Source organism: Ornithorhynchus anatinus, chromosome 2, assembly GCF_004115215.2.
Source record: "Ornithorhynchus anatinus isolate Pmale09 chromosome 2, mOrnAna1.pri.v4, whole genome shotgun sequence".
NCBI lineage: Eukaryota > Metazoa > Chordata > Mammalia > Monotremata > Ornithorhynchidae > Ornithorhynchus > Ornithorhynchus anatinus.
Window position 1 is genome coordinate 95,799,953 of NC_041729.1, and position 26,273 is coordinate 95,826,225.

Genomic DNA, 26,273 nt, shown 5'->3' on the forward strand with positions numbered 1-26,273 from the left:
CTATTGCTGCCATGCCCAACGATAATTTCCTGTTGAAGTCAAATGGCTTCACAAAAACAATTTATTCAGTGGCTCGGTCCCTCCTTTGTTGTTCCTACCCCATTTATTTGTCACCCAACCCTTCACCTGCCCTCTAAATAGTAAACATGTCGGTCTCTCGACTTTGGAAAGACCCCATCCATTTTAAACTCTCCTCCCAAGCCATGTTGGTGCTCTGTCCTTTCTTGCCTCAAACCCACCTCTTTTTTACTTTGGACTCACCTACCCCATTTCAACCTTCTTCCAAATGAGATGTTTCTGGTTTCCACCCTCTTCTGGTTCCCATTGGGTTTAGTGTGGGCAATTTGAGAGACTAACAAGGGGCAGTAGAGGAAGTATGGAGAAAAATGGTGTCCCTCGAGCTGCAGGGAGGGGAGATTTTATTAATAAGCAGGTGAAAAGGGCTAGAAATGGCAGCTCATGAATACAGGCTAGTCAAATGAAGTAAGTTCACTTTGAGCACCATGTCCAGATACCCTGAAACAAAAGCTGTTTAATTTTTTTTCCTCATTTTTCTTTTGTTCTGTTGGTGCCAGCCGTCAGAAAGAAACATTCTACATGCCTATAGAAGATAAAATGATAGAAAATGTAGCCAGGAATATTTCTATTGAGCTTTCAAATAATTTCCTCCTTCAGCAGAAAAATAATCTCATGGAAATCCATCAAATTCTGACCCGAGGTTGGAGTTTCAAAGCCTCAAATGGCAATTTCAATCACCGGCTATTCAACCTTTTGAAGTTCATTTGTTCTCACTGAGAATACAGCAAGTATACATGGGCACAGCTAAAAATAATTAGTTGAGACCATTTATTGATGTCAAATGCCTTGAAAATAATGTTTTAGTTAGTCTTTATGACTGCTGAATATTCATGCGATATATTTCTGCTTTACTGTTATTAGGCATATATTGAGCACATTTTATTCCTTTATCTATCTTCACTTTATAACATTTAATAAGATTTCCAAAAAAAGCTTTTGTTTTGTGACATAATTCATTCAACCACATCAACCCTCTCCCCTCACAACCATTAGTACATGTGTGCTATTTCAACTATTCATGGAGGAGCTCTCAGAAACTGTCAGAGCTGGGGGAGAAGGATAGGATAGTTCTACAGCTGATCCTCCCTGTGCTAGGGTGCATCGGCCAGGAGCTTTCCTCGAAAACTTTGACTTCTTCCTTCCATCCTCACTCGACACTCAAATGTGTCTATGTGGCAAAAACATTTTTCCACTGTGCCCCTCTGCTCACCTGCTGTGTGGCTTTGGGCAAGCCATTTAACTTCTTTTTGCCTCAGTTCTCTCATCAGGAAAATGGGGATGCAGTACTAGTTTTTCCTTCTACTGAGACTGTGAGCCCCATGTGGGAACTCTTATCTCCTATCTACCCAAACGTTTAGTACAGTGCTCAGCACATATTAAGCACTTAAATACCGCAATTATTATCCCTCTGGACTGTATGCACCCTCTAGACTGTAATCTCTTGGTGAGCAGGGAACATGTCTACCAACTCTGTTACAGTGTACTCTCCCAAGTGTTTAGAACAGTGTTCTATATATACGAAGCACTCAAGCAGCATGGCCTAGTGAATAGAGCACAGGCCAGGAAGTCAGAAGTTTTTTGGTTTTAATCCCAGCTCCATCACCTGTCTGCTGTATGTGACCTTGGGCAAGTCACCTAACTTCTCTATGCTTCAGTTACCTGGGGATTAAAACTGTGAGTTCCATGTGGGACAGGAAATGTGTCCAACATGATGCTCTTGTATCTACGCCAGCACTTAGAGCAGTGCCTAGCACATACTACATGCTTAATTAATTCCTCTTAAAAAAATAGGATTGACTGACTGATTGAAAACTGGATAGGATGCCAGGGCCCAGGTTGGCTTGGGGCTTCCCCAGAAGGCAGTGAAGAGAACTGGGGATCATGGAGCAGCAAGAAGAACTGGAGGTACAATCATGGTAGGATAACTTCAGCTTGCTCCTGACAAATTGGGTAACTGGGAGAAGGGCACAGTAAATGCTCAATAAATGCCACTGATAGATTGATTAACATCATGAATAGCAACATTGTCTGAGTGCCTTTCTTGTCTAGAACTCTGAACTAGGCTCTTGGGGACAAATGTAAAGAGTACTCTATGGTAATAATAATACTAATTATGGTATTTGTTAAGCGCTTACTCTGTTTTGGGTGTTTTACTAAGCACTGGAGTGGATACAAGCAAATCAGGTTGGACACAGTTCCTCTCCCATGTGGGGTTCACAGTCTCAATCCCCATTTTACAGATGAGGTAACTGAGGCTCAGAGAAGTGAAGTGACTTACCCAAGGTCAGCAGACAAGTGATGGAGCTGAGATTAGAACCTATGGTCTTTTGATTCCCAGGCCCATGCCCCCCCCACTATGCCATGCTGCTGTCTCCCAAGGGCTTAGTAGAATGGTTTGCAGCCACTAAACATTGAATAAATACCAATGATTGATTGACTGATGGATACACAAGTTCACAATGTAGTTTCCACCCTACACGAGCCAATTTCGTTTTGGTTTTTTGGCTTTTCTAAGCATTTAGTTTGGAACTCTATATGCAATAGGTGCTCTACAAATTCTGCTAATGACGGCAATGACAATCATGTCAACTTCGCAAATAATGAAATTGGTAAAAACTAGACTTATAGCAATTCACTGGCTTTTCTCTCTGATTAACAGAGCTTCTGGAGTAATTTGGTTCTGAAGATTGAGGTTTAACACCATTGGGCTGGGAACATCCTTTTAACCCAGTGAGGTGAGTTCCCTTGTGTTCCCTGTGTATTTTCCCACACAGGATCATTGGACAAAACCAGAAAACTTCCCTCAAGTCCTCTTTTGAGAATGTTAACACACTTTAGAAATAATCTTGGGTTTCGAATGTGTTAAGTGAGCTCATCCGGATATGTTTTTACCTATAGAGGTGATTAGGCTTAATACAGATTAAATGCATTCAGTGCCATCTTGAAGTAGCTTCACTGTAGTACTCCTTTTGAGGTGCAGGATGCTGCTGCTTCCATAACCCTCTTGCCGAGCGTGAAATTAGTTTTATGAGACATTTTGTAACTTTTGATCTCTAATTAAGAGCTGTTAAAGGTGGACACACCAGCAGTCCTTTCAAACGTATTTTAGGATTCTGAATGAAGCTGCCCAATTAGAATTTGAATAAACTTACTCTCAAAGACCAACTCGAATAGGCCTGCAAAAAACTCAAGCTCTTTCTTATACCATTCAAGTTGTTCATTTGCGGCACTGGGAAGTTAACTACTTAGTTTATTCAACTTACTCTTTTTCCCTTGAATTTCTTGGAGTATCCCCTTGAAGAACTATAACAAACTTACTGGTTTTGCCAGTCATATTTATATCCAATTGAATCTTCCAAACCAGATTGTAAAAGAGAAATCTTTTTTCTTGCTAATAAATTCCACTGCAGTACAGAGAATTGAGACCCACAATAACTTACTTTGTTACCCAGATAAGGGCCTGGGGCTGTCCAGTAATATGTCTGAGGTAATTTCATCCTGGCATCCTCACTGTTGATGCTGAGTTCCTGCGGTCTGTCAAAGTCATCCTGCTGAGGTCCAACTCTAACAAGGCCAGGTAAGTCAGTCAGATACCAGCCATTCATGTCGTGAATCTTTAAAATAGAAACAGGAAGTTCGTTAGGGAGATCTCCACTGGTACTTCACTCTTCCTCTCTGTCTTTACTGTAAAACCTCTAAGAGCCTTGAAATTGTCCATGGAAAATTCAGGAAACAGAAACCTTTCCAGTTCAATGACAAGGGCTTGCTATCTTGTTGCTGTCTAAAAGAGAAGCTGGAGAGGTCCAAATTCAGAAACAGATATTTACAAAAATGTACCATTTGTAGATAGCTATGATCTTAAAACCACCAAGAAACCAAGACCTTAGGTATGTCATTACACTGGTCAGAAGCAAGATAGGTAAAAATTCTGGGTACTGGCCCCCACTGGGTACTGGCCTAGTAGAGAGAGCACGAGCTTGGGAATCAGAGGAACTGGGTCCTAATGTCAGTTTCACCATGTCTGCTGTATGACCTTAGACAAGTCACTTAACTCTTCTTTGCCTCAGTTACCTCATCTGTAAAATGAGGACTTAGACTGTGAGCCCCATGTGGGACAGGGACCGTGTCCAACCTGATTACCTTGTTTTTTCCTCAACGCTTAGAACAGTGCTTAGCATATGGTAAGCACTTAAATACCATTTCTTTTTAAAGAGTGCCTCAGACACTTCATTTTTTCCAGAACTTCTAAATTCCACTTCCTCAGATCAGTTCCTTTTCAACTTTGCTTTCTTAGCTTAATATTGAAGTGCTGCAGACCTAAATATGCTTCACTATGCACAGCTGTATAATGAACAAGTCTTTTCAATTAACAAGGTAACTTTTAACAAACTCAATGAAAGCCCATGGGTACTAAAATCATCAGAACTTCCCTTGTGTTCTATAATCAAGTGCTTAGAAAAACATCAAGCTACTATGGAGCCAGAAATAGTATTGAAGAGGATATGGCTTGCAAACATGCCTACTGCAAATAAAGTACATGAATGTGTGTGTGAAGGTGTGAACATTTTATTGATTTTACAAGTTCAGATATTTGGGGGAATTTTTAGCACATATCTAGAAAAGAAACCAGTGTAAATGTATCAGGGTGAAAAAAAACCCATATATACAGAATACTTTTCCCCCATGGAGCAGAAAACGCTTTCCAGACATCGTTTTGTTAATCCTTTTAGCAACCATGTTTCAGAGGGAATTGGCTGATATTTGTTCACTGATTTAATCTTTTGAAAAGTCTGTATAAGACTTGGCGTAGGTAAAAGTTTGAATGTCACACTGCAGATGGGATGATTATGTCTTTGGTAGCAAGCTGTGACCTCCCAGGAACATGGCAATGTCATGGCTTAGTATGAACTAAGCGAAATAACAAATGGTTGAGTGCCTTATTTCCCATATGTTTTCTCATCGAAGAGGCAAACGTAGTCAACAACCCTCAAACAGGGTGGGATGACCAATGCCTTGAACAAACGTGAAATTGGAGATGCTAGCCTGAAATTTAGCTCTTCTAGCCACAGTTCCCTATTCCTTTTTTTTTTTTTGGTGTTTGCCTTTGTCCTTGCCATTTAAACTGTTTTCATTTCTATTGTTTCATCTCTCCTTGTTTATCTGCTATCAGCCATTTCCTTTTCACCACTTTTCTCCACCTTAGGGGTCAGAAAAAGCCACATTTTTCCCCCAGTGCTTATTAGTACAGTGCTCGGCACAAAGCAGGTTCCTAGTGAATACTATTAACAGTAAGCTCTCCCCAAAGCTAAATAGGATGGGGCATTAGAAGTTCTGTAGTATCCCCTCATTAGCTCAGACCACATTGATTTCAAATGTGGGCAAGGAAGAAATGAGAGGGGGAAAGAGAGAGACAGAGGCCCATTGATTTCTTCATTACCCAGGTATGTGTAGAGAACTGAAGGAAGCATATGGGGAAGATTCAAAAGAAGGTTAAGCTGCAGTCTCTGTCTTCTGGTTCTTATAAGAGGGAGAGTGAAGGAGAATATGAGAGTAAACAAATAAGAGAGAAAAAAGAGAACAATACAGAGAAAGTGGACTCTAGCAGTTCTTTAAATTTGAAAATGGAACTGCAGAGAGTGAAAGCCTAATGGAGATTTATATGTTAATGGCGTCTGTTAAACAATACTATGTGCCAGGTACTGAACTAAGTGCTGGGATAAATACAGGATAATCAGTTTGGACAGAATTCATGTTCCATATGGGGCTCACAGTCTTAATCCCCATTTTATTGATAAGTGAGGCACAAAATCAATTAATCAATCATATTTATTGAGAACTTACTGTGTGCAGAGCATTGTATTAAATGCCTCAGGGAGTACACTTATAATAGAGTTGGTAGACATGTTCCTTGCCCCCCAGAATTTGCCCAAGGTCACACAGAAGACATAATTAACTCTCTGTTCCAACTTCAAAAGCAGTACCAATCAGGGTTTAACTCAATAGGGATCTCCCAGTATCTCAAATCCTAAATCCCTTTTCTCATGGACAAGAAAGAGGTAGAGGGTAAGGAATATTCAGAAGGAAGAGGCAAAGACAATGTTAACAACATTACTGAGATGGAAAAATACTGTCTCTATGAACTGCTGATTATTTCTCAATAGGTTGAGTAAAGAGGTCTATTTCTTCATGCTTGGAATCCTCCATTATACTCTTCTGTTTTAATACCATAACTAGTTAGTACTAGAAAATGTGATTAGTCAACTCCTAATGGCTAAATTGCATAAGCACATCCATTTGGAGCCTAAAAATACACGAAGATTCAGGATTTCACCCCATTCCAGCATTATACTTCAAGTACTAAAAATATGATGTGTACTTTAGATTGGGAATGGGTATTGCTTCCCCAGTTTAATAGATGGGGAAAGGTAGAAAAGGGTCATTCTGCCCAAATATTGCATTTATGCTGGGAAAATAGATTTTATTCTCCCCAAATCTAATTTTTGTTATGTGCGTACTAGGTACCAAGCACTGTAAGAAATACTGAAACAAGAAAATCTGACTGGACAGAGCTCACAATCTAGTAGGTGGGAGTAGGATTTAAACCCCATTTTTACAGATGAGGAAACTGAGAGGCTCAGAGTAGTTAAGTGACTTTCCCACTGCCACACAACAGGCAAGTGGCAGAGCCAGGATTAGAATCCAGGTCCCCTGACTCCCAGTCCCATGCTCTTTACACTAGGCTGTGCTCTGTCTATTAAATTACGCTGCCTTTGGACTAAACTGACCTATTCTATTAATGCACACTACCACATTGGTTGCAATATTTTTTGGAATACACATTTCCAAATTGTTTCAAGAGATTCTTGCCTGTCTGGGACAGTGTACTGGGCTATCTGCCATTTCAACCCAGCTTTTAAACAATTCTGGTCATAGAGGCATAAAGAATGTCAAGCTTCCTCTGAAAGAAAATCCTCCCTTGTTTTACATAATTGAGTATGTACAGTAAACAAGACTTTCAAAGAAATCAATGTCTGCTTCAAGAAAAACCAAACACACTGTAGAAGCCTATCAGTGTAACAGATTCAAGAACGGCAACTTACTTTCTTATATGTCCAGTAGGAGTCTGTGCAGATAGTCGATACCCCTGAACAAAAACACTCCTCACAGCCTTTGGGATTGTCCTGTTGCAGATTGAAGAAGCCTGCTTTACAGCGACTGCAGTCTTCTCCCTCAACGTTGTCCTAAAAAACAAACATACACACATTCAAGTGTTGGGGCTAGGATGGGTCTTCTTCAAAGTAGTAATCTTTCACCGAGTGAAAGACAGGAGAAGAGAAAATGAGAAAGAAATTAAAAATAATAATAGAATTATTTTCTAAGTGCTTACTATGTGCCAATCACTATACTGAACCCTGAGGTTGATACAATATAAGCTTATTGGACACAGCTCCTGACCCACCTGAAGCTCATGGTCTAAGGAGGAAAGAGAAAACATTTCTTATTCCCATTTTTACAGATCGGGAAACTGAGATATGTACAAGCTACGTGATTTGCCTAAAGTTACACAGCAAACAACTGGTAGATCAGGATTAGAACCCAGCTCTCCTGACTCCAAAGCCCATGCTTTTTCTATTAGGTCACACTAGCATTTAAATGCCCCATTATAAATTGGACTTTGGCCTGTATCTTGAATGAATGAATCACATTTCTTTTATGGAACGAAAACCCTGACCAAAAAGCCATGCCCAATTCTACAATTACATGATGCCTGTGACAGTGGCAAGTGACCAGGAAGAAGCGACAGAAACTAATAATCTCTAGTATGGGCATACCACATTTGGAAGGACTATAGTCAGTTAACAATACTTTGATTTTCTAAAGCTGTCGTAGCTTTAGATAGATGGATTCTTTTCCATCAAGAAGGGCTCTCTTTAATACTAGGCCCCAATGCTTGCAGCCGAGCTGTTAAAGTATGCTACAGACCAGCTGAAGATGACTGATGATATTAAAAAAAATTGAGATGTGGCAACTGTGGAACTGTAGAGCTATCTGATCAATCATTACAGTAAAGTCTGCCATGAGCTTCTTACATAGAAGTGGTTAATAGGAGGAGGGAGGGAGGTAAATGTGATAAGATTTCAAACAAAATGAGGTAAGAGGAAAAAAAGCAGGAGAACATGAAAACATCCTAAGACCCCAAAAGGAGAGAGAACAGTTATTCCTAAGGATTTCCTGTCCTCCAATGAGTTTCCCCACTATGCTCTAATTTCCTCCCTTTGGATTTCAGCATCCAGATTAGCCCACCAGTGTCTTCTTACAAAATAAAACCTCCAACAAAGGAGGATAGATGAAAAGAGAAACTTTCCTAGGCGTGTTTTGATCTCTTAAGCTTCAAGCATCCAGGGACGCATACACATTTAAAGTATTAGCACCAACACCATTATTATAGTTTCTCTGAGCAGGTTTCAGCAGGGGTTAGCCCAAAATTGGAGAATTTTCACTGATTTCAGAACTACAGTAATGAAACCCCAAAGCACTGAAGGAAAGAAATGTCATAATACAAGCCAGTCAGAAGGAAAAGGATAGAGTGGTAGGGAAATTTAATCTTTCCCAATGGCTAGGCACACAGCATTGTATGGTACACTGGATTTTGTTTATATAATTTTAATCAGTTTAATTTTGATGATTTCTGTCATTATTAATTTTCTGTACTTTTCTCCTCTCTTCCACCCTTCTCTTCTTTCCTTCCTGATTTCTTTTCTCCCTCCTTCTCCTCCATTCTAACCTTAGGGTAAGCAGCATGGTCTAGTGGATAGATTCCTAGTCTGGGATTCAGAAGGACCTGGGATCTAATCCTGGCTCTGCCACTTGTCTGCTGTGTAACCCTGGGCAAGTCACTTCACTTCTCTGTGCCTTGCCTTTTGGATGAAGTGTGCTGTAAACTCCCTCTGGACTATAATCTCACTGTGGGCAGGGAATGAGTCAGTCATACTGTGGTACTCACCCAAGCACTTAGTACAGTGCTCTGCACACACTAAGTGCTCAAATAATTTGATTGACTAGCATTAGGTGAAATGGTTTGGCCATAAACATGTGGCATTGAACACAGATAGTATTATAATATTATCTTGGGGAAGCAGCGTGGCTCAGTGGAAAGAGCCTGGGCTTCGGAGTCAGAGGTCATGTGTTCGACTCTCGGCTCTGCCACTTGTCAGCTGTGTGACTGTGGGCAAGTCACTTCACTTCTCTGTGCCTCAGTTCCCTCATCTGTAAAATGGGGATTACCTGTGAGCCTCATGTGGGACAACAGGATTACCCTGTATCTACCCCAGCGCTTAGAAAAGTGCTCTGCACATAGTAAGCACTTAACAAATACCAACATTATAATATGTTTGCTAAAAATGCAATCCTTGTGTTAGAGTAATACTGAATGTATTCATCTAACATTTATTTATCTGGCTCTGGAGAGAGATTTTTCCCCATAATAATAATAATAATGTTGGTATTTGTTAAGCGCTTACTATGTGCAGAGCACTGTTCTAAGCGCTGGGGGAGACACGGGGGAATCAGGTTGTCCCACATGGGGCTCACAGTCTTAATCCCCATTTTACAGATGAGGTAACTGAGGCCCAGAGAAGTTAAGTGACTTTCCCACAGTCACACAGCTGACAAGTGGCAGAGCTGGGATTCGAACTCATGACCCCATAAAATTGATGCCTTTAGCACAGAGGTCAGTAACCTCTTTGTGAAGCAGTACCAAACAAAATTAAATTTTTGATCAGTTGGTGCACAAAAATCCAATCACAGAAACGAAACAAACATTTGTAGTTTATTTCATCATTGATGTGTAATTGTGAATATTCCTGAAAATTTAAAGGCGGGGGGGAGGGGCAGAGAAAAAAAGGGAGAGAAGCAGAAGAAAAGAAAGGAAAATGGGATAGAGAGGCAAAGAGAGGAAGGGAGGGATAGAGGGAGGAAAAGGAGGAGACAGGATGGGAGGGAAGCAGGGAGAGAGCAGGGTGGGCACACTTTGAGATAGCAAGGAATGAGAAAACAGAAAGTTTTTCCTGATTATTTTTATCTGGGAGGTGGGGAAGGTGGCTACCAGAGTTGTCGTGCACCAAATTTACACATTGAGCAGATTTGTTAAAAGGATTATTATTCTCTTATCCCTAATGAAATGGTCCCTAAACTATATGGAGGTGGAGGGAAAGGGGATGTAGGAGGACAGAGGCTTGGTGGAAAAAAAGAATCTCACAAATCAAAAAACACCATAACAACTATAAATTAACTGTGGACAATAATAATAATAATTATGGTATTCGTTAAATGCTTACTATGTGCCAAGCACTGTGGCTAAATCCAAAGTAATCAGGTTGTTCCACGTGGGGCTCACAGTCATAATTCCCATTTTACAGATGAGGGAACTGAAGCCCCGAGAAGTGAAGTGACTTGCCCAAGATCATACAGCAGACAAGTGGCAGATATGGGATTAGAACACATGTCCTCTGACTCCCAGGCCCATGCTCTTACCACTAAGCCAAGCTGCTTCTCTAAGGACGAAGGAGAGGTAGATCTTACCAGGCAAAGAGGAAGGAACTGCACAATTTCTGCTGCCACCATCAATCTCCTTACTCAGGGTTGTGCTGGCTCATTGGCCCTGAAGGAAGGAGGCAGCAATGGCAGGGGTGATATTAAACTAATTTCACTCTATCCTCTTCCTCCAGCTCTTGTGCCCACAACTGCTGCTGCTTACCTGGACTGCTCTGGACCTGACACACTTGGGAACCAAATTTCTTCTTTTCCAGTGCCCTTGGGTATCCGTTCAGTCAATCAATAGCATTTATTAAGCCCTTACTGTGTGCAAAGCCCTGCACTAAGCACTTGGGGAAGAACAATACCATAAAGTAGGTAGACTTGATCCCTGCCCACAAGGAGTTTATTTTCTAGAGGGGCAGAAAAGCATTAAGGCTTAGCGGAAAGAACACGGGCATGGGAGTCAGAGGTCATGATTTCATTCATTCATTCATTCATTCATTCATTCAATAGTATTTATTGAGCGCTTACTATGTGCAGAGCACTGTACTAAGCGCTTGGGATGAACAAGTTGGCAACAGATAGACAGTCCCTGCCGTTTGACGGGCTTACAGTCTAATCGGGGGAGACGGACAGACAAGAACAATGGCAATAAACAGCGTCAAGGGGAAGAACATCTCGTAAAAACAATGGCAACTAAATAGAATCGAGGCGATGTACAATTCATTAACAAAATAAATAGGGTAACGAAAATATATACAGTTGAGCGGACGAGTACAGTGCTGTGGGGATGGGAAGGGAGAGGTGGAGGAGCAGAGGGAAAAGGGGAAAATGAGGCTTTAGCTGCGGAGAGGTAAAGGGGGGATGGCAGAGGGAGTAGAGGGGGAAGAGGAGCTCAGTCTGGGAACGCCTCTTGGAGGAGGTGATTTTTAAGTAGGGTTTTGAAGAGGGAAAGAGAATCAGTTTGGCGGAGGTGAGGAGGGAGGGCGTTCCGGGACCGCGGGAGGACGTGACCCAGGGGTCGACGGCGGGATAGGCGAGACCGAGGGACGGTGAGGAGGTGGGCGGCAGAGGAGCGGAGCGTGCGGGGTGGGCGGTAGAAAGAGAGAAGGGAGGAGAGGTAGGAAGGGGCAAGGTGATGGAGAGCCTTGAAGCCTAGAGTGAGGAGTTTTTGTTTGGAGTGGAGGTCGATAGGCAACCACTGGGATTTCGAATCCCAGCTTGCCATTTGTCAGCTATGTAACTTTGGGCAAGGCACTTAACTTCTCTGTGCCTCAGTTACCTCACCTATAAATTGGGGATTAAGACTGTAAGCCTCACATGGGACAATCTCAGCACTTAGAACAGTGCTTGGCACATAGTAAGCACTTAACAAATACTATCATTATTATTTCCCCCTTCTTGACTATAAGCCCGTTGTTGGGTAGGGATCATCTCTATTTGTTACTGAATTGTACTTTCCAAGCTCTTAGTACAGTGCTCTGCACAAAGTGCTCAATAAATATGACTGAATGAATGAATGAAAATACATGACATATAGGGGAAACTGTAGAGTATAAGATACGTTCATAAATAATGTGGGCTGACAGTGGGATGAATAGGACTGTGATAGAGGGTGTGATTAGTATAAAAGGGGTTTGGTTCACTTAGAAATTTGTCAGGGTGTCCTACCAGTGCTACCAATCCCAAGGTGAAGGGGATCAACTGAAACCCAACATGGTGCCAACTCTCTCTGGTACTTTATGACATAATCTGACACTGATCTGAGGCCCACTTCACTCCTCATCCAAGGCACCACTGATAGGGAGAATGAAATCGTTTCACTCCATGAGCTGGTATAGAGCCACTTTGGCTTTCCCTCCATCTCCTCTCTGTTTGGGGTGGCTCCATAACATAGACAGGACAGGGGGATTGTAAGCAGGGCACACACTACCCGGTCCACTCCATGTCCCTGCGATCACCATGCCTTCCTGGACAGACTCCATCCCACTTCCCTCACTGCAGGACTCTGCTTCAGAGGGAAGTTCCACCTTCCTCTTCCCTGGTGCCTCTCCCTGCTTGGAATTCCAGGTGTCTTTGTAATTTAAAAGATGCAGACACCAAACCAGAAGATGCTATAAACCACCACTGAATTGAATCATCTTGGATGATTTCTCCTGATGAAGTTTCATCGCACAAAATGTCCCAACCTGTCATGGGACTCGGTGAAAATCAGCATTTGTAGCACCCGACATGGGGGCTGCTCTTGTTTCCTGCCCTGGCTCTTAGGGGAAGGTCAAATGGCTCCCTTCTCTGCCTGACTTGGTTGGCCCAATTCAGTGCCAACCTTGAAGGCATGCAGCTTAAGGGGGCTTCAAGGAAGGAGATGCTGCTTGCTGTTGCTGTCAGGAAAGGGGATGGATAGTCCCCATAGGCACCAGGTTGAGTGGGGCAAGAAAAACTCCAGATCACCCTGGTTTTGGATGAGGACAACACTGCTTTCCAGGCTAGGTAGGGCTGCTTCCTGCCTGCAATGGGCAAGGAGAGGAGCCACCATCTTGTCTCTACCATGACTGTTTCCATTCCAAAAGAACAAAGAAGCCAATTACTTTCCACCCAAAAAGTAGTGGGAGAGAAGCTAATAGCATCACCCTGTCAAATGGGTGTCTATGCTCAAGAGACATATTTGATTCTAAGAATAGCCAGATGTAGCTAGTGAGCTGAGGTCATTAGTAAGAAGGTCTCGGGGCTATGAAGGGCCTACTCTTATTCCCTACTTCCAACGCTTTTACAGATGAAGCACCTTCTACAGGAAAGTAGATAGTGTCAAGGGAAGACAGGAAGTGGTTCTATTCTCCTCTCTCCCCTGATTCATTTTCTAATGGCTCCAGAGTCCCAGAATCCCTAAGGACTTGCAAGCATCTTACCTTTCTAAATCAACTCACACTTGCTCCTCTCACTCATTTTTGGCCCTGACATCAGGTCTCTTGGTCAGATTCCTTGTCATTCAATTCATCCAATCAATTATATTTATTGAGTGTTTACTGTGTGCAGAGCAATGTACTAAGCACTTGGGAGAGTACAATATAATAGTAAACAGACACATTCCCTGCCCACAGTGAGCTTACACTCTCAGGGGTAATTCTAGAGGTATTTCTACGGATTTCCTGAACCAGAACAAAACCTAAGAACTAGGTAGGGTAGGTGGACTAGTACCTTCAAAGAGAGAGAAAGTGAAACAACATCCTGACTCCTTGCTTATATCTAGTTACTCTCCATGCCTTCTCCCTAGCTCTACTTTTTCATTCCTGCCACTCTCTCATTTCTCATTGCTAGCCCCCAAAGTGATATCCATTTTAAGCCATTCATTCCTTTAATCATATTTATTGAGCACTTACTTCACTCCATGCATTCTTTCCTACTTTTGCTTTTGTCTATTTAAATTGCAATGCCCCTCCAGATTGTAAGCTCCTTCAGGGCTTGGATCATGTTTACTATCTTTTTTGTTTTATTCAAAGAACTTATTACAGAGCTCTGCACACAGTATGTTCTCAATAATACTATTGATGGATTCCATCTCCCTATTTGAAGTTTTGTTTTGTTTGCTTTACTGATTTTTAAGTACTTACTATGTGCCAGGCACTGTTCTAAGTGCTGGGGTAAGTACAAACTAATCAGGTGGGACACAGTCCCTGTTCCTAATGCGGCTCACAGTGTTAATCTCCATTTTACAGAAGAGGTAACTGAGACCTAGAGAAGTGAAGTAACTTGTCCAAGATCACACAGCAGACAAGTGGCAGAGGCTAAATTAGAACCCACATCCTTCTGGCTTCCAGGCCCATGCTCTGACAGTGCTCCACAAGATGGGTCTAATGCAGTTCCTGTAGTGTTTGTCCTGGACATTTTCTCTTGATTTACGGGGTTAATCCACATCAACTGCTCTTTGTTTACAGCACTTTAGTAGTTCTTCCCCATTCACAAGCAGAAAGATGAATTTACATGGACTCTAATGAAAAATGGTGCTCTGGGGACTCAAGATGAGCTCTGACAAATTGTTACCCAGAGCAGGGCAACCTACGTATCCCCAGGGGATGCATACTTCGAGAAGAGGTTAGGAGCAGAGAAGCCAGAGAGAAAGTAAGGATTATGGCTTTGGGTGTTTGGTTTCTAAAATTAATTCGTTAGAAGTTTCCTGTGAACCACCACCCTGAGAAAATATTGGAGAAGTTGGTCCCAGGAGAAGTACCCACAAAATAATATTAAATTGAGAAAAAAAATGCAGAGAGGAAGTCACAGTCTCCTTCTCCTCCACAGCCTTGCCTCCTACCTCAAGACTGTAAATTTCTTATGGGCAGGAAATGTGATTTCAACTCCACTGTACTGAAGTCTCCCAAGCTCTTAGATCAGTGCTCTGTACATAGAATTCAAAAAATACCTTTGATTGATTGATCATTTGATAAGAGTTTAATATTTTCTCACATTTCACCACAACAAAACTCTTGTAAGAAATGCAACAGCCCTGCTCTGCTGTTTTTCCTGAACTATTGATTTAGTTGTGAAAGTATGGAAATTTGAGATATTTTATACCTATATAACTATACCCATGCCTATGCCTCTCTAGACTGTAAACTCATTGTGGGCAGGGAATGTGTCTGTTACATTACTGTGTTGTACTCTCCCAAGTGCTTAGTACCGTGCCCTGCACACAGTGAGCAATAAATATGTTGATTGACTAAATAAGATCAATTTTTGCACTATATTTGCTTTGAAGCCACGATTTGCTTGCTTGCTTCCTGTTAAAATATATTACACCTCACTCTAAGAGATCAAATTGAGTGAGTTATTAAAATTTCATTGAACACCAAAATGGTATCTGTAAAACAGACATGAAACAACATCTATTTGGGTTTTTCACCCTAGGAAACAAGGTAAATCTTGTTTTCTTTCTTTGATCCTTAATTTATTCATTTTTTAAAATAATCATTGATATCTTGAAATTATTTCTCCATTAGGTAAAGGAAAGGACAGATAGACGGGACAGACTGGTCTTGAAATCTGCTCTGACTTCTTTTGTTCCTAATTTGTTTATCAGGTTCTGCAGTGTGGTTGGTTTAACCCCAGGCTCCCCTATTTCTCAGGACAATTCCTCTCTGGAGGAAAGGAGCACAGCCACAATCGCTCCTCAGAGTTCTTCCTCATGACTGTGCCCTCTTCTAAATTAGAAACCTCTTCTGGGGTCCATGTTTAACCGAGACTTGTTATCCAACAGGTGATTGTATTGATAAAGTTACCAGCATGCCTCCTGCGATTTTTCCAAGCTTTTCACTACTATAATTGGCTGAGTAATCTTTCAGTCATGCTTTACCCTTGGGGTATTTAGAGTTTGTTACGGGCTTTCCTGAGTTTCTTGGTCTCACTTTCAGAATTATAACGAACCTTGCCTCTTCCCTAGTGGCCCCTGGAATATGACAACTCACCCTCCAGGCCTTCCTGGTGAGTGCTGGGTAGGTGACACGTTGCTTCACTCTGCATCTTCCTAGTTCCCTAGTTGGCCTGCTCCCCACATCCACATTCTCTGTAACATGCCTCGTGTATATGTATGGGAAATTCCAATTTTTTCATTTAACTTCAGTGAAAACACATTCTTCTTTGGAAAATAGAATAGTGAGCTTGATTCTCTCACTGCCATTCCTCTGGAATGCAGAGAGATCCTCCCCTTCCCTCCCTCCCTCCCTTCACCCTGCTCTTCAGAGGGACCAGGTGTGGTCGTGACCCACAGATACTTGAGAAGCAGAGTGGACTAGTAGATTAAATATGGGCCTGGGAGACAGAAGGCCCTGGGTTCTAATCCCAGCTCCATCACTAGTCTGCTGTGTGACCTAGGGCCAAGTCAGTTAACTTCTCTGTGTCTCAATTGCCTCATCTGTAAGATGAGAATTAAGACCATGAGCACTATAAGAGAGAAGGAATGTGTCCAACCCAATTTATTTGTACCCACCCCATGCTTAGTACAGTGTCTGACACATAGTAAGCACGTAACAGATACCACAATAATTCTTATTATTACTTCAGTGGCACCATCTGGGGCCATAGGGGGTTCCAAGTTCCCGGCCCAGCTGGTCTCACCTTTGGAAGCTCAGGTCATCCAATGATTGGAGTGCCTTTGGGCTTTCACTCTGACCACCAGCATCATCTGAGAGGTCAAGTGATAATAATAATAATGATGGTACTTGTTAAGCATTTACTATGTTCTAAGTGCTTAGGTAGATACAAGGTAATTATGTTGTCCCACGTGAGGTCCACAGTCTTAATCCCCATTTTACAGATGAGGTAACTGAGGCACAGAGAAGTTAAGTAGCTTGCCCAAAGTCGCACAGCTAAGTGGCAGAGCCAGGATTAGAACCCATGACCCATGACTCCCAAGCCCGTGCTCTTTCCACTAAGCCATGCTGCTTCTATAAGCAGATGATCTATAAAGGGATCCAGCCTCTTTGGCATCAGCCCTTCCTCTTAGGAGCAGACAGAGGAAGGCTTTTAGCATGGTTTCTCAACATCCAGGAAAGTTCGCAAGTTTTCTATAGTCTGGTCTGGTTCTAGGGCTCTATCCCAGCCCTCTACAGGTGAATAGCTGGGTTGGGCTGGATTCCCTAGGAGTTATGGCTAATAGAAGCAGGACCCTTGATGTAGCCCTAAGCCCTGCCAGGATTTGGTATTACCTCAGGCACAATAGGACCTACAGGCCCTAAGCACATAGTACAACACTTCTCAGTGCCAATCCAAGCTAGTGGGTGCTGGGTACAGAGATGACATGCATATTTATAGACATATATGATGATGATATTTGTTAAGTACTTATTATGTACCACGCACTGCACTAAGTGCTAAGGCAGATACAAGCAAATAAAGTTGGACTCAGTACCTGTCCCACTGGGACTCAGAGTCTCAATCCCTATTATACAGATGAGGTAACTGAGGCACAGAGAAGTGAAGTGACTTGCCCAAGGTCACACAGCAGACAAGTGGCATAGCTGGGATTAGAACCCATGACCTAATGATTCCCAGGCCTGTGCTCTATCCACTGCCCCATGCTGTTTCTCTATTGTGCCATGCTGCTTTTCTATATAAATTGCATTTGTGTATGTGTGTATCTATATACACACACACACACACACACACATGCATATATATATATATATATATCTCACAGAAGGCGGCAAAGGTAAACCACTTTTGTATTTTTTTAACCAAGAAAGTTCTATGGCTACATATACCAGAACAACTACAGGTATGGCAGAAGATAGGACATTATAGGAAAAATATGTCCATAGAGTTACTGTGGTTCAGAAATGACACAACAGTATTTGATACATATCCATTTATATATACTTTTTCATTTATTCATTCATTCAATCGTATTAATTGTTTACTGTGTGCAAAGCACTCTACTAATCACCTGGGAGAGTACAGTATGACAATAAACAGACATATTCCCTACCAACATGGGATTACAACCTTGAGGGGTAAACAGACATAAATATAGATTAATAATAATACTAAATAAGTGCTACAGGGCTGGGAGAGGAGATGAATAAAGGGAGCATGAATATAAGGAGCACTTAGTATAGTGCTCTGCACACAGTAAGTGCTCAATAAATATGATTGAATGAATATGTGTTGTCTAGCTCCTGCAGAAAACTGTGGAAGGGAGTTTCTCCATGGAAGGAAGTTTCTATGTATATAAGGTTTGCTGTTCCCCTATGTTACTCCAGGGGAATATAGGATGTATTTTATTTACAGGCTCCTTTAAGTCATTCACATGTGCATGCAAGCACACGTGTATAAACACACACACATGAAATGAGTTGTGAAGACTGTAATGTTCAGTAATAGATATAGGAGCTTCATATATTTTACCGTGTGCCCTTGTGTGTGTGGCTGTGGCACAGACTGAAAATTCAAAATCTCTTAAAATATATAAATGGCCATTGCACAAGTACATCTCCAAAGATAACTTTCTAAAATGATGTTTGTTTTCCCCCATCTCTTTCATGATTTCCTAATTAGTGCTTATTATGTACTTTAAATCGTCTATGCATTGCCTCAAGGGCCTTGGTAGGGGGTGTCTTTATGAATAGGATTATAATTACTCTCACTAGGAACTCAAGTGAAGCAGCTCATGAGTGAGTTTTCCCAGAGAATGTTGTTAATGGTCACACATCTCAGCTTTTCCGGCAAATACTAACATCAAGACCAATTTGAGAGGCACACTGTACATCGTATTCCCTTGATCTTTTTTGCATTCTGGATTTTTGAAAAGGATTAATCAATCAGTGGTATTTGTTGAGCATTTACTTTTTGCAGTGAACTGTACTAAGTGCTCTGGAGAGTACAATTGAAAAGAGTTGGTAGATACGATCCCTATCCAGAGTGAGCTTACAGGTCTAGAGATGAGCTTTCACTTCCATTTTTCTAATCATCTTTTATCCCTATGATCAGAAGTGTCTCTCCCAGTACCTAGTGGATAGAGCATGGCTCTGGGAGTCAGAGGACCTGGGTTCTTATCCCAACTCTGACTTACTTTGTGACCTTGGACAAGTCACTTAACTTCTCTGTGCCTCAGTTGCATCAACTAAAAATGGGAATTCCATACCTTTTCTCCCTCCTACCTAGACTGTGAGCCCCATGTGGGATCTGATTATCTTATATCTATCCCAGCTCTTAATACAGTGCTTGACACATAGGAAGTCCTTAAAAAATACCACAATCATTATTATTGTTGCCAGTATTATCGTTCTTATTATAATAATGTTGGTATTTGTTAAGCACTTACTATATGCAGAGCACTGTTCTAAGTGCTGGGGGAGATACAGGGCAATCAGGTCGTCCCACGTGAGGCTCACAGTTAATCCCCATTTTACAGATGAGGTAACTGAGGCACAGAGAAGTTAAGTGACTTGCCCACAGTCACACAGCTCACAAGTGGCAGAGCCGGGAGTCAGATCCATGACCTCTGACTCCGAAGCCCAGTCTCTTTCCAGTGAGCCAAGCTGCTTCCCCTGCTTCTTATTATTATACCTTCAACCAGGTCACTCCACAATAGTCCAGTCCCACTCTGTCCCCTCTTTAGCCAGAGACATAAGAAGTGGAGATCTCTCCCCACCAAAGACTCATGTCTACCTAGTACATGAGCTGGAAGGGATGATAAAAGTCTCTTGTCCATTTTATTTGCCCTACTCTCTTCCTTCAAGCGTGGAAAATAAACATTTCCAAGGTAGAGGGTTCCTTTGAACAGAGGATGCCCTCTGACACAGCCTAAGTTCATAGCTGCTTGGGGAGGGATGGGGGAGAAGGTCTAGCCCTGGTACTAGTTTTATTTGGATTAATGACCCTGCAATATTAGCCACTCTTCAATGGGACTGTGGAACCTAGACCCACCCTAAGTGACAAATGCAGCTTCATGAGTCAGCTTCAGAAAAGAGCAATGGGGCTAATAATAATCATAATAGTAAAGCAGTATTGGTTAAGTGCTTACTATGTGCCAGACACTGTACTAAGCACTGGGGTAGATACAAGGTAATTGAGTTGGACACAGTCTCTGTCCCACATAATAATAATAATAATGCTGTTATTTGTTAAGCACTTACTATGTGCCAAGCATTGTTCTAAACACTAAGGTAGATACAGGTAATCAGATTGTCCCACATAGGGCTCACAGTTATAATCCCCATTTTCCAGATGAAGAAAATGAGGCACAGAGAAGTGAAGTGACTTGTTCAAGGTCATACATGGCAGATCTGGGATTAGAAACCAGGTCCTTCTGATTCCCAGGCTCAAGATCTATCCACTAGATAATGCTGCTGCTACTCCCTTTTCTTGGACGCCGAGCCTGAAAACTGAAGCATGAGGGGTAATTCCAACCTCCACTCTCCACCCCAATTTCAGTACCAATTGCCAGGATCTCTGAAAGAAATGCTTAAAGGAAATGTATTAATGGTTGCATGATTAAGGGAAAACAGTAATGGTCTCGGAGCCCATTTATTGCTCCCAGGACACACAGTGTGCTTTACTTAGCCTTCTTTTTCACTTTTTTTTTTTTTTTAAGTGAATAGGCTTTAGTAGGTGAAATCTAGGAAGTGGTTATCAGGATGCTGAGGGTTTCTTAAGTGGCTTATCTTCTCTGTATTTATAAGTGTTTCTGTGAACAGCAGGGGAGCCTCAAGAGTGTCAATTTCTAGTTCCCCATTTTGCTGGGGTGAGCCCGGTGGCCACTTAAAAGACACTTGTTGGAGGATCCCATTGAGAAGAGATAATGGATATTTATCAGAGCAACAGCCACAAAAGCTAGAGGATGGAAGAAGAGCTGCCTCCCTTCTGTGGGAGGAGGTGATATCCATACCTTGCAGATACAGGGCCCAATGCAGGGGTCTTCGTTTGTGCTGCCCATCACGGTGCAGTTACAGCGAACGCAGTCAGGGTAGCCAGTGTACCCCAAGGCACACCGATCACAACTCCGTCCTCCAAATCCACTTTTGCAATGGCAGAATCCAGGGGGCAGTCCTTCGGAGAGACCAACCATAAAATAACAAACCTCAGACAAACCCATACCCACATGACCTGAATCTCTGGTGCTACAGAGAAAGCCTGCCCAGAATGTTCCAGCTGGAAGTATCATTTATGAACCTAACAATGCCCTCGGTGGGGGTTAAGGGGAGGGAAAAGGGAAAGTCCCACCTGTTAGGTTATTTACTTAGTAATTCTCCTCCCGTTTGAGTGCCAGGACTTCAGGGAAAAAATAATAATGGTGGTGCTTATTTAGCATTCTTACTTTAATTAAAAAAACCTAAAAATAATAACGGTATTTTTTTTGTGCTATGTGCCAGGCACCGTACTAAGCGCTGGGGTGGATACAAGCAAATCGAGTTGGACACAGTTCCTGTCCCATGTGGGGCTCACACTCAAAATCCCATTTTAAGATGAGGTAACTGAGGTCCAGAGAAGTGAAGTTATTTGCCCAGGTCAGACAGCAAACAGAGGACTAGGGATTAGAATCCATGACCTGCTGACTTCCAGGCCCATGCTCTATCTCCACTGAGATGATGATGATGATGGTATTTGTTAAACACTTACTATGTGCCATGCACTGTAGATACAAGGTTATCAGGTTGTCCCTCATGGGGCTCATACTCTTCATCCTCATTTTACAGATGAAATAACTGAGGCACAGAGAAGCTAAATTACTTGCCTAAAGTCACACAGCTGACAAGTGGCGGAGTCAGGATTCAAACCCAGGACTTCGGACTCTCAAGTCCATGCTCTTTCCATTAAGCCAGGCTGCTTCTCTTGTGCCAGTCACTGGATATATGCATTGCAGTAAATAGAATTATTTACTGCAATAAAGTAAGTAGAATACAGCCCGTATTCTACTTGATCTGCCCAGATGAGGGAATTCTAAACTTTTCCCCTCCTCTAGGGTGTAAGCTCATTGTGGGCAGGGAATGTCACTGTTTATGGTTGTGTTGTAGTTGCAAGGTACTTGGTCTGGCTTGGTGTGTTCTCCCGCCCGTCCGAAGACTAAATTCTAAGATGGCTGTCACAAGCACACAATGTAAGGGTTCTAATGCCATTTCATTTCGTTGTTGGGATACATAATATAAAGCTGATTCAAGACTGGCTATGGAGTACTCATGATGGGACAGAGAGGAATCAAGAATGAACTACTTTTCACAGAGACTCCCAGTTCTAAGATTCTCCGTCCGTGGAACAGAGCGGCCGCTGCAGCATGGTGGCCAAAACCTGGAGAAGACTGGGGCAGCTGTTCCTGAAGTGCCTGCTGTTTTGACGTTGGATTCTGAGCCACTAAGAGTCTGACAATCTGCTTCTGGAGCCACAGTACCTTTCATATTTTTTGCATCGTCTTTATGTTCTCTTAGTGCTTTCTTTCATCTCTCCACATGGGTCTGTCACCTCCTCCCCCATTTTCATTTTTAGATGATGAGCCTTCTAAGGACTCATTGACAATGACCTATTCCACCACAGTGTTTTGTAAAGTACTCTGCATGCAATAGGAAGTGTGAGAAGCAGTGTGGGTCAGTGGAAAGAGCCCAGGTTTGGGAGTCAGAGGACATGGGTTCTAATCCCGCCTCTGCTACTTGTCTGCTGTGTGACCTTGGGTAAGTCACTGAACTTCTCTATGCCTCAGTTACCTCATCTGTAAAATGGGGATTAAAAGTGTGAGCCCCATATAGGACAACCTGATTACCCTGTATCTACCCCAGTGCTTAGAACAGTGCTTACCACATAGTAAGCGCTTAACAAATACCATAATTATTATTAAGCAGTGAATAAATGCTATTAGTATTTCTAATATATTTTAGGATTGAACCAACCTTCTGCCTAGCCTGTCTGGACTGGCAAGAGAGGTACTTCCTGAGGGAATGCTTTGAGTTCGCAGTAGAAAATTAAACATAGTTTAGTGTTTGCTTATCCCCTCCTCCAGGATGACCCATTGTTCTGTACTCTGTACTGCTATAAAACTAACCTTGATCATTGTGTGGTAGGATAATCACTGTCTTGAAGTAATCACCTGGCCAATTACAGACCTCTGGGCTCTTTATTTTACAGCTCTGTTGTGCACCTTGTTTTCCACTGATCTATTAAAAAGGGATGAGGGCAATCTCTCCCAAACACCGGCTTGCCAATACTATACAATGAGTCCAATTAAATGGCATCCTTTTAAAATGACCTTGCAATTTAGATGTTTTTGAAAAGAATGTAAAGAGGGAATACAAGGAGATAAAAGAGCCTTAGATGCAGTTCAAGGTTTCCATGTTAAAAGAAAGCTGTTATTTACTAATATTCAAAGATGTTGCCTATGTTGAGACTCAGGACTCAAAATTCTCTAGTTTAATTAGTGGCAGCAGGTAAATGTTTGTCTATCAATAGGACTATTCCCTCTTCAAATTGATGAGGTGGAAAATATTGTAGCATTGTTATTCATTGTAATTATTCTTCAGAAGATAGCAAATCTTGGGTTACAGTGGGTCTAGACTAGTAAATAAGTAGGATAATTACAATTAAACATAGCCCCCCCCTACACAAACTTTCATATTTCTAGCCAAAAGGAAAACATTGTAATCTAAAAAGTCAACATGGCAGAGGGGTAAGTGTGCTTTGGAGTCCTGAATTACATACAATTTGCTAGTGCAGGTCTAGCCATAGAAATAGGTTGAAAATGTAGAAGGTGGTAAGACTGGTCTGACCAAATGTACCAGTTTGACTAGGGCAGGCTTTTTTGGATGATGTAAGTTGTCACGGATCTCAATTTCTTCAAATAACCTGGAGTCAGTGGGGATCCTTGTTGTGAGGACCCTCAAATCAGGGTAGGGAGGGGTCAAATGATTCTCACTTCCTTCCCTTAAAATGAAGGAGTCTACAGTTCCTTCCTCTTTCTCCAACCTCATCTTCTTTAATGACCAGCTCTCTACAATCTTAAAGCCTCATGCCATATAAGTCACACCTAAGAACTGTTTCTTATACTTACGTAATGCTGGGAATGGGTCAGACTCATGGTTGATCTAGCCCAGTATTATGTCTCTGACAGGAACACCAGGCCCCTTGGAGAAAAACTGCATTGACTGCCCTCTCATGGCTATCTTTTCCCCCTTACAGCCCTAATTTACCCTCTAACCCATTATGGACAGCTCTTCCTAAGTTGATCAGACCCCTCTTAAACCTGCAGGCATCTAACATGAACAAGGGTTTGATTTGTTTCAACACCCCCTTAATAATAATGGCACTTGTTAAATGTTTACTATGTGCTAAGCACTGTTCTAAATGCTGGGATAGATACAAGTCAATTAGGTAGGACACAGTCCCTGTCCCCCATGGAGCTTGCACTCAATCCCCATTTTATAGATGAGGTAATCGAGGCCCAGAGAAGTTAAGTGACTTCCCCAAGATCACACAGCAGACATTATAACCCAGGTCCTTCTGACTCCTAGGCCCATGTTCTACCTACTAGGCTATGTTGCTTCTCATAGCCTATAGCACCCTGTATTCCCAGGTGATCTCTCATTCAAGTATTGATGATATTTTTGAGCCTCACCCACATGATTTATTATTTAACCCTACCCTCATATGCTCTAAACTGCTGTATAGTTCTCAGTTAATGCCCATTAGTCATTCCCTTTAAACTTCCTGTAAGTTTGGACATCATATTGTTCATCTTCTCTGTATCCCTCAAGCCCTAGGATAGTATATGCACACAATACTTGTTCAATCATTCCTGTTGTCTGTGATGACGATAATGATCAAGTGATTTTGACAGTGGATAGGAACACTGAAGAAGTAGTGTTACCTAGTGGAAACAGTATGGGTTTTAATCCCAGCTCTGCTACTTGACTACTAGGTGACCTTGGGCAAGTCACCTAACTACTCTGGGTCTCAGTTTCCTCATCTGGAAAATCAATCAATGATATTGAGTGCTTACTGTGTGCAGAAAACTGTACTAAAAGTTTGGGAGAGTACAATATAACAGAGTTGGTAGGCACATTCCCTGTCCACAATGAGTTCACAGTCTAGAGGGGATTCTAAAATGGGGATTAATACATGTTTTCCTTCTCCTCTAGACTGTGGGCTCTATGTGGGATGGGACTGTGTCTGATCCATTTATCTTGCATTTACCCCAGTGCTTATTATAGTACTCGGCACATAGTAAGTGCTTGACAAATACCACAATTATCATTACTGTGATAATAATAATAATAATTTTGTAATGTAATAATGATAATAAAAATCTCCACAAATCTAAAAGAAAAGTTACACTAGGAGTTTGAAAATTAGACCATGATTCAAATGAATTTATTATTCTCAGTTCCCAAGTGACTGTTGAGAGCAACGAATGACACTTTTGGTCTTTCCCTTTAATATTACCATAATTTCAGTAATTCAACTCTCACCTCGTCTGGCATATTTCTCGTCTTTGACACAGATGTCATTCAAAGATCCAATAGGATCACAGTTACAAGGATGGCATGGTTGTCGATCATTGGGTGAGACCTAGAAATACAAATAGATAATCAGTAGACTTATTGTCAACCTTCATAACAAAAAAATACATACCAACTGTTCCAATTTGAAAATAACATAATCCTAGGAATATTTCTGTTGGATAGAGGGGATAGCTACTTAGCAAAAACAGCAATTCTCAGCAACATACTATTGCTTCTCCATAGTCAGGGCAAAACCTTCAACCATCTCTCCTACAACATTTTGTCTGCTGAAATAATGCAGATTCATTAAAAAAGTTTTGTGAATAAAATATCAATCTCACTAATTGATTTCCACGTGCAATATGCAACTTATTGCAAAATAAACTGAGTAATAATTATCGATAGTTCATTTTTTTAGGTTCATTATAAAATAATTTATTTTTCCCAAGAATTTCAGAGACCCTCAAGAAAATGAGCTATATTGATAATCATTACTTGATTTATCTTTCATTATATACCATAGTACACTTGGAGATGTATTACTAAAATGTATTACTAAAAATATCATTTGACTAGAATTTGAGCAGCATGATTTTCACATGCAGGGTCATCTTTAAAAATGTCATTAGATATATCTGCAAAAGACAAGCTTTTTCAATTGTAAATCACTCATTAGGCTAACATTTTCTT

At 41.6% G+C, this 26,273-nt stretch overlaps 1 protein-coding gene across 1 annotated transcript in view; it reads right to left on the reverse strand.

Moving 5' to 3' along the window:
- LAMA2 (laminin subunit alpha 2) overlaps positions 1–26,273 on the reverse strand; it is a 586,243-nt gene that overhangs the window by 299,780 nt on the left and 260,190 nt on the right. Inside the window, 4 exon segments of the mRNA XM_029049645.2 lie at positions 3,519–3,692; positions 7,179–7,319; positions 20,990–21,150; positions 25,551–25,650. Of these exon segments, the coding sequence (XP_028905478.1) occupies positions 3,519–3,692; positions 7,179–7,319; positions 20,990–21,150; positions 25,551–25,650 (576 nt within the window).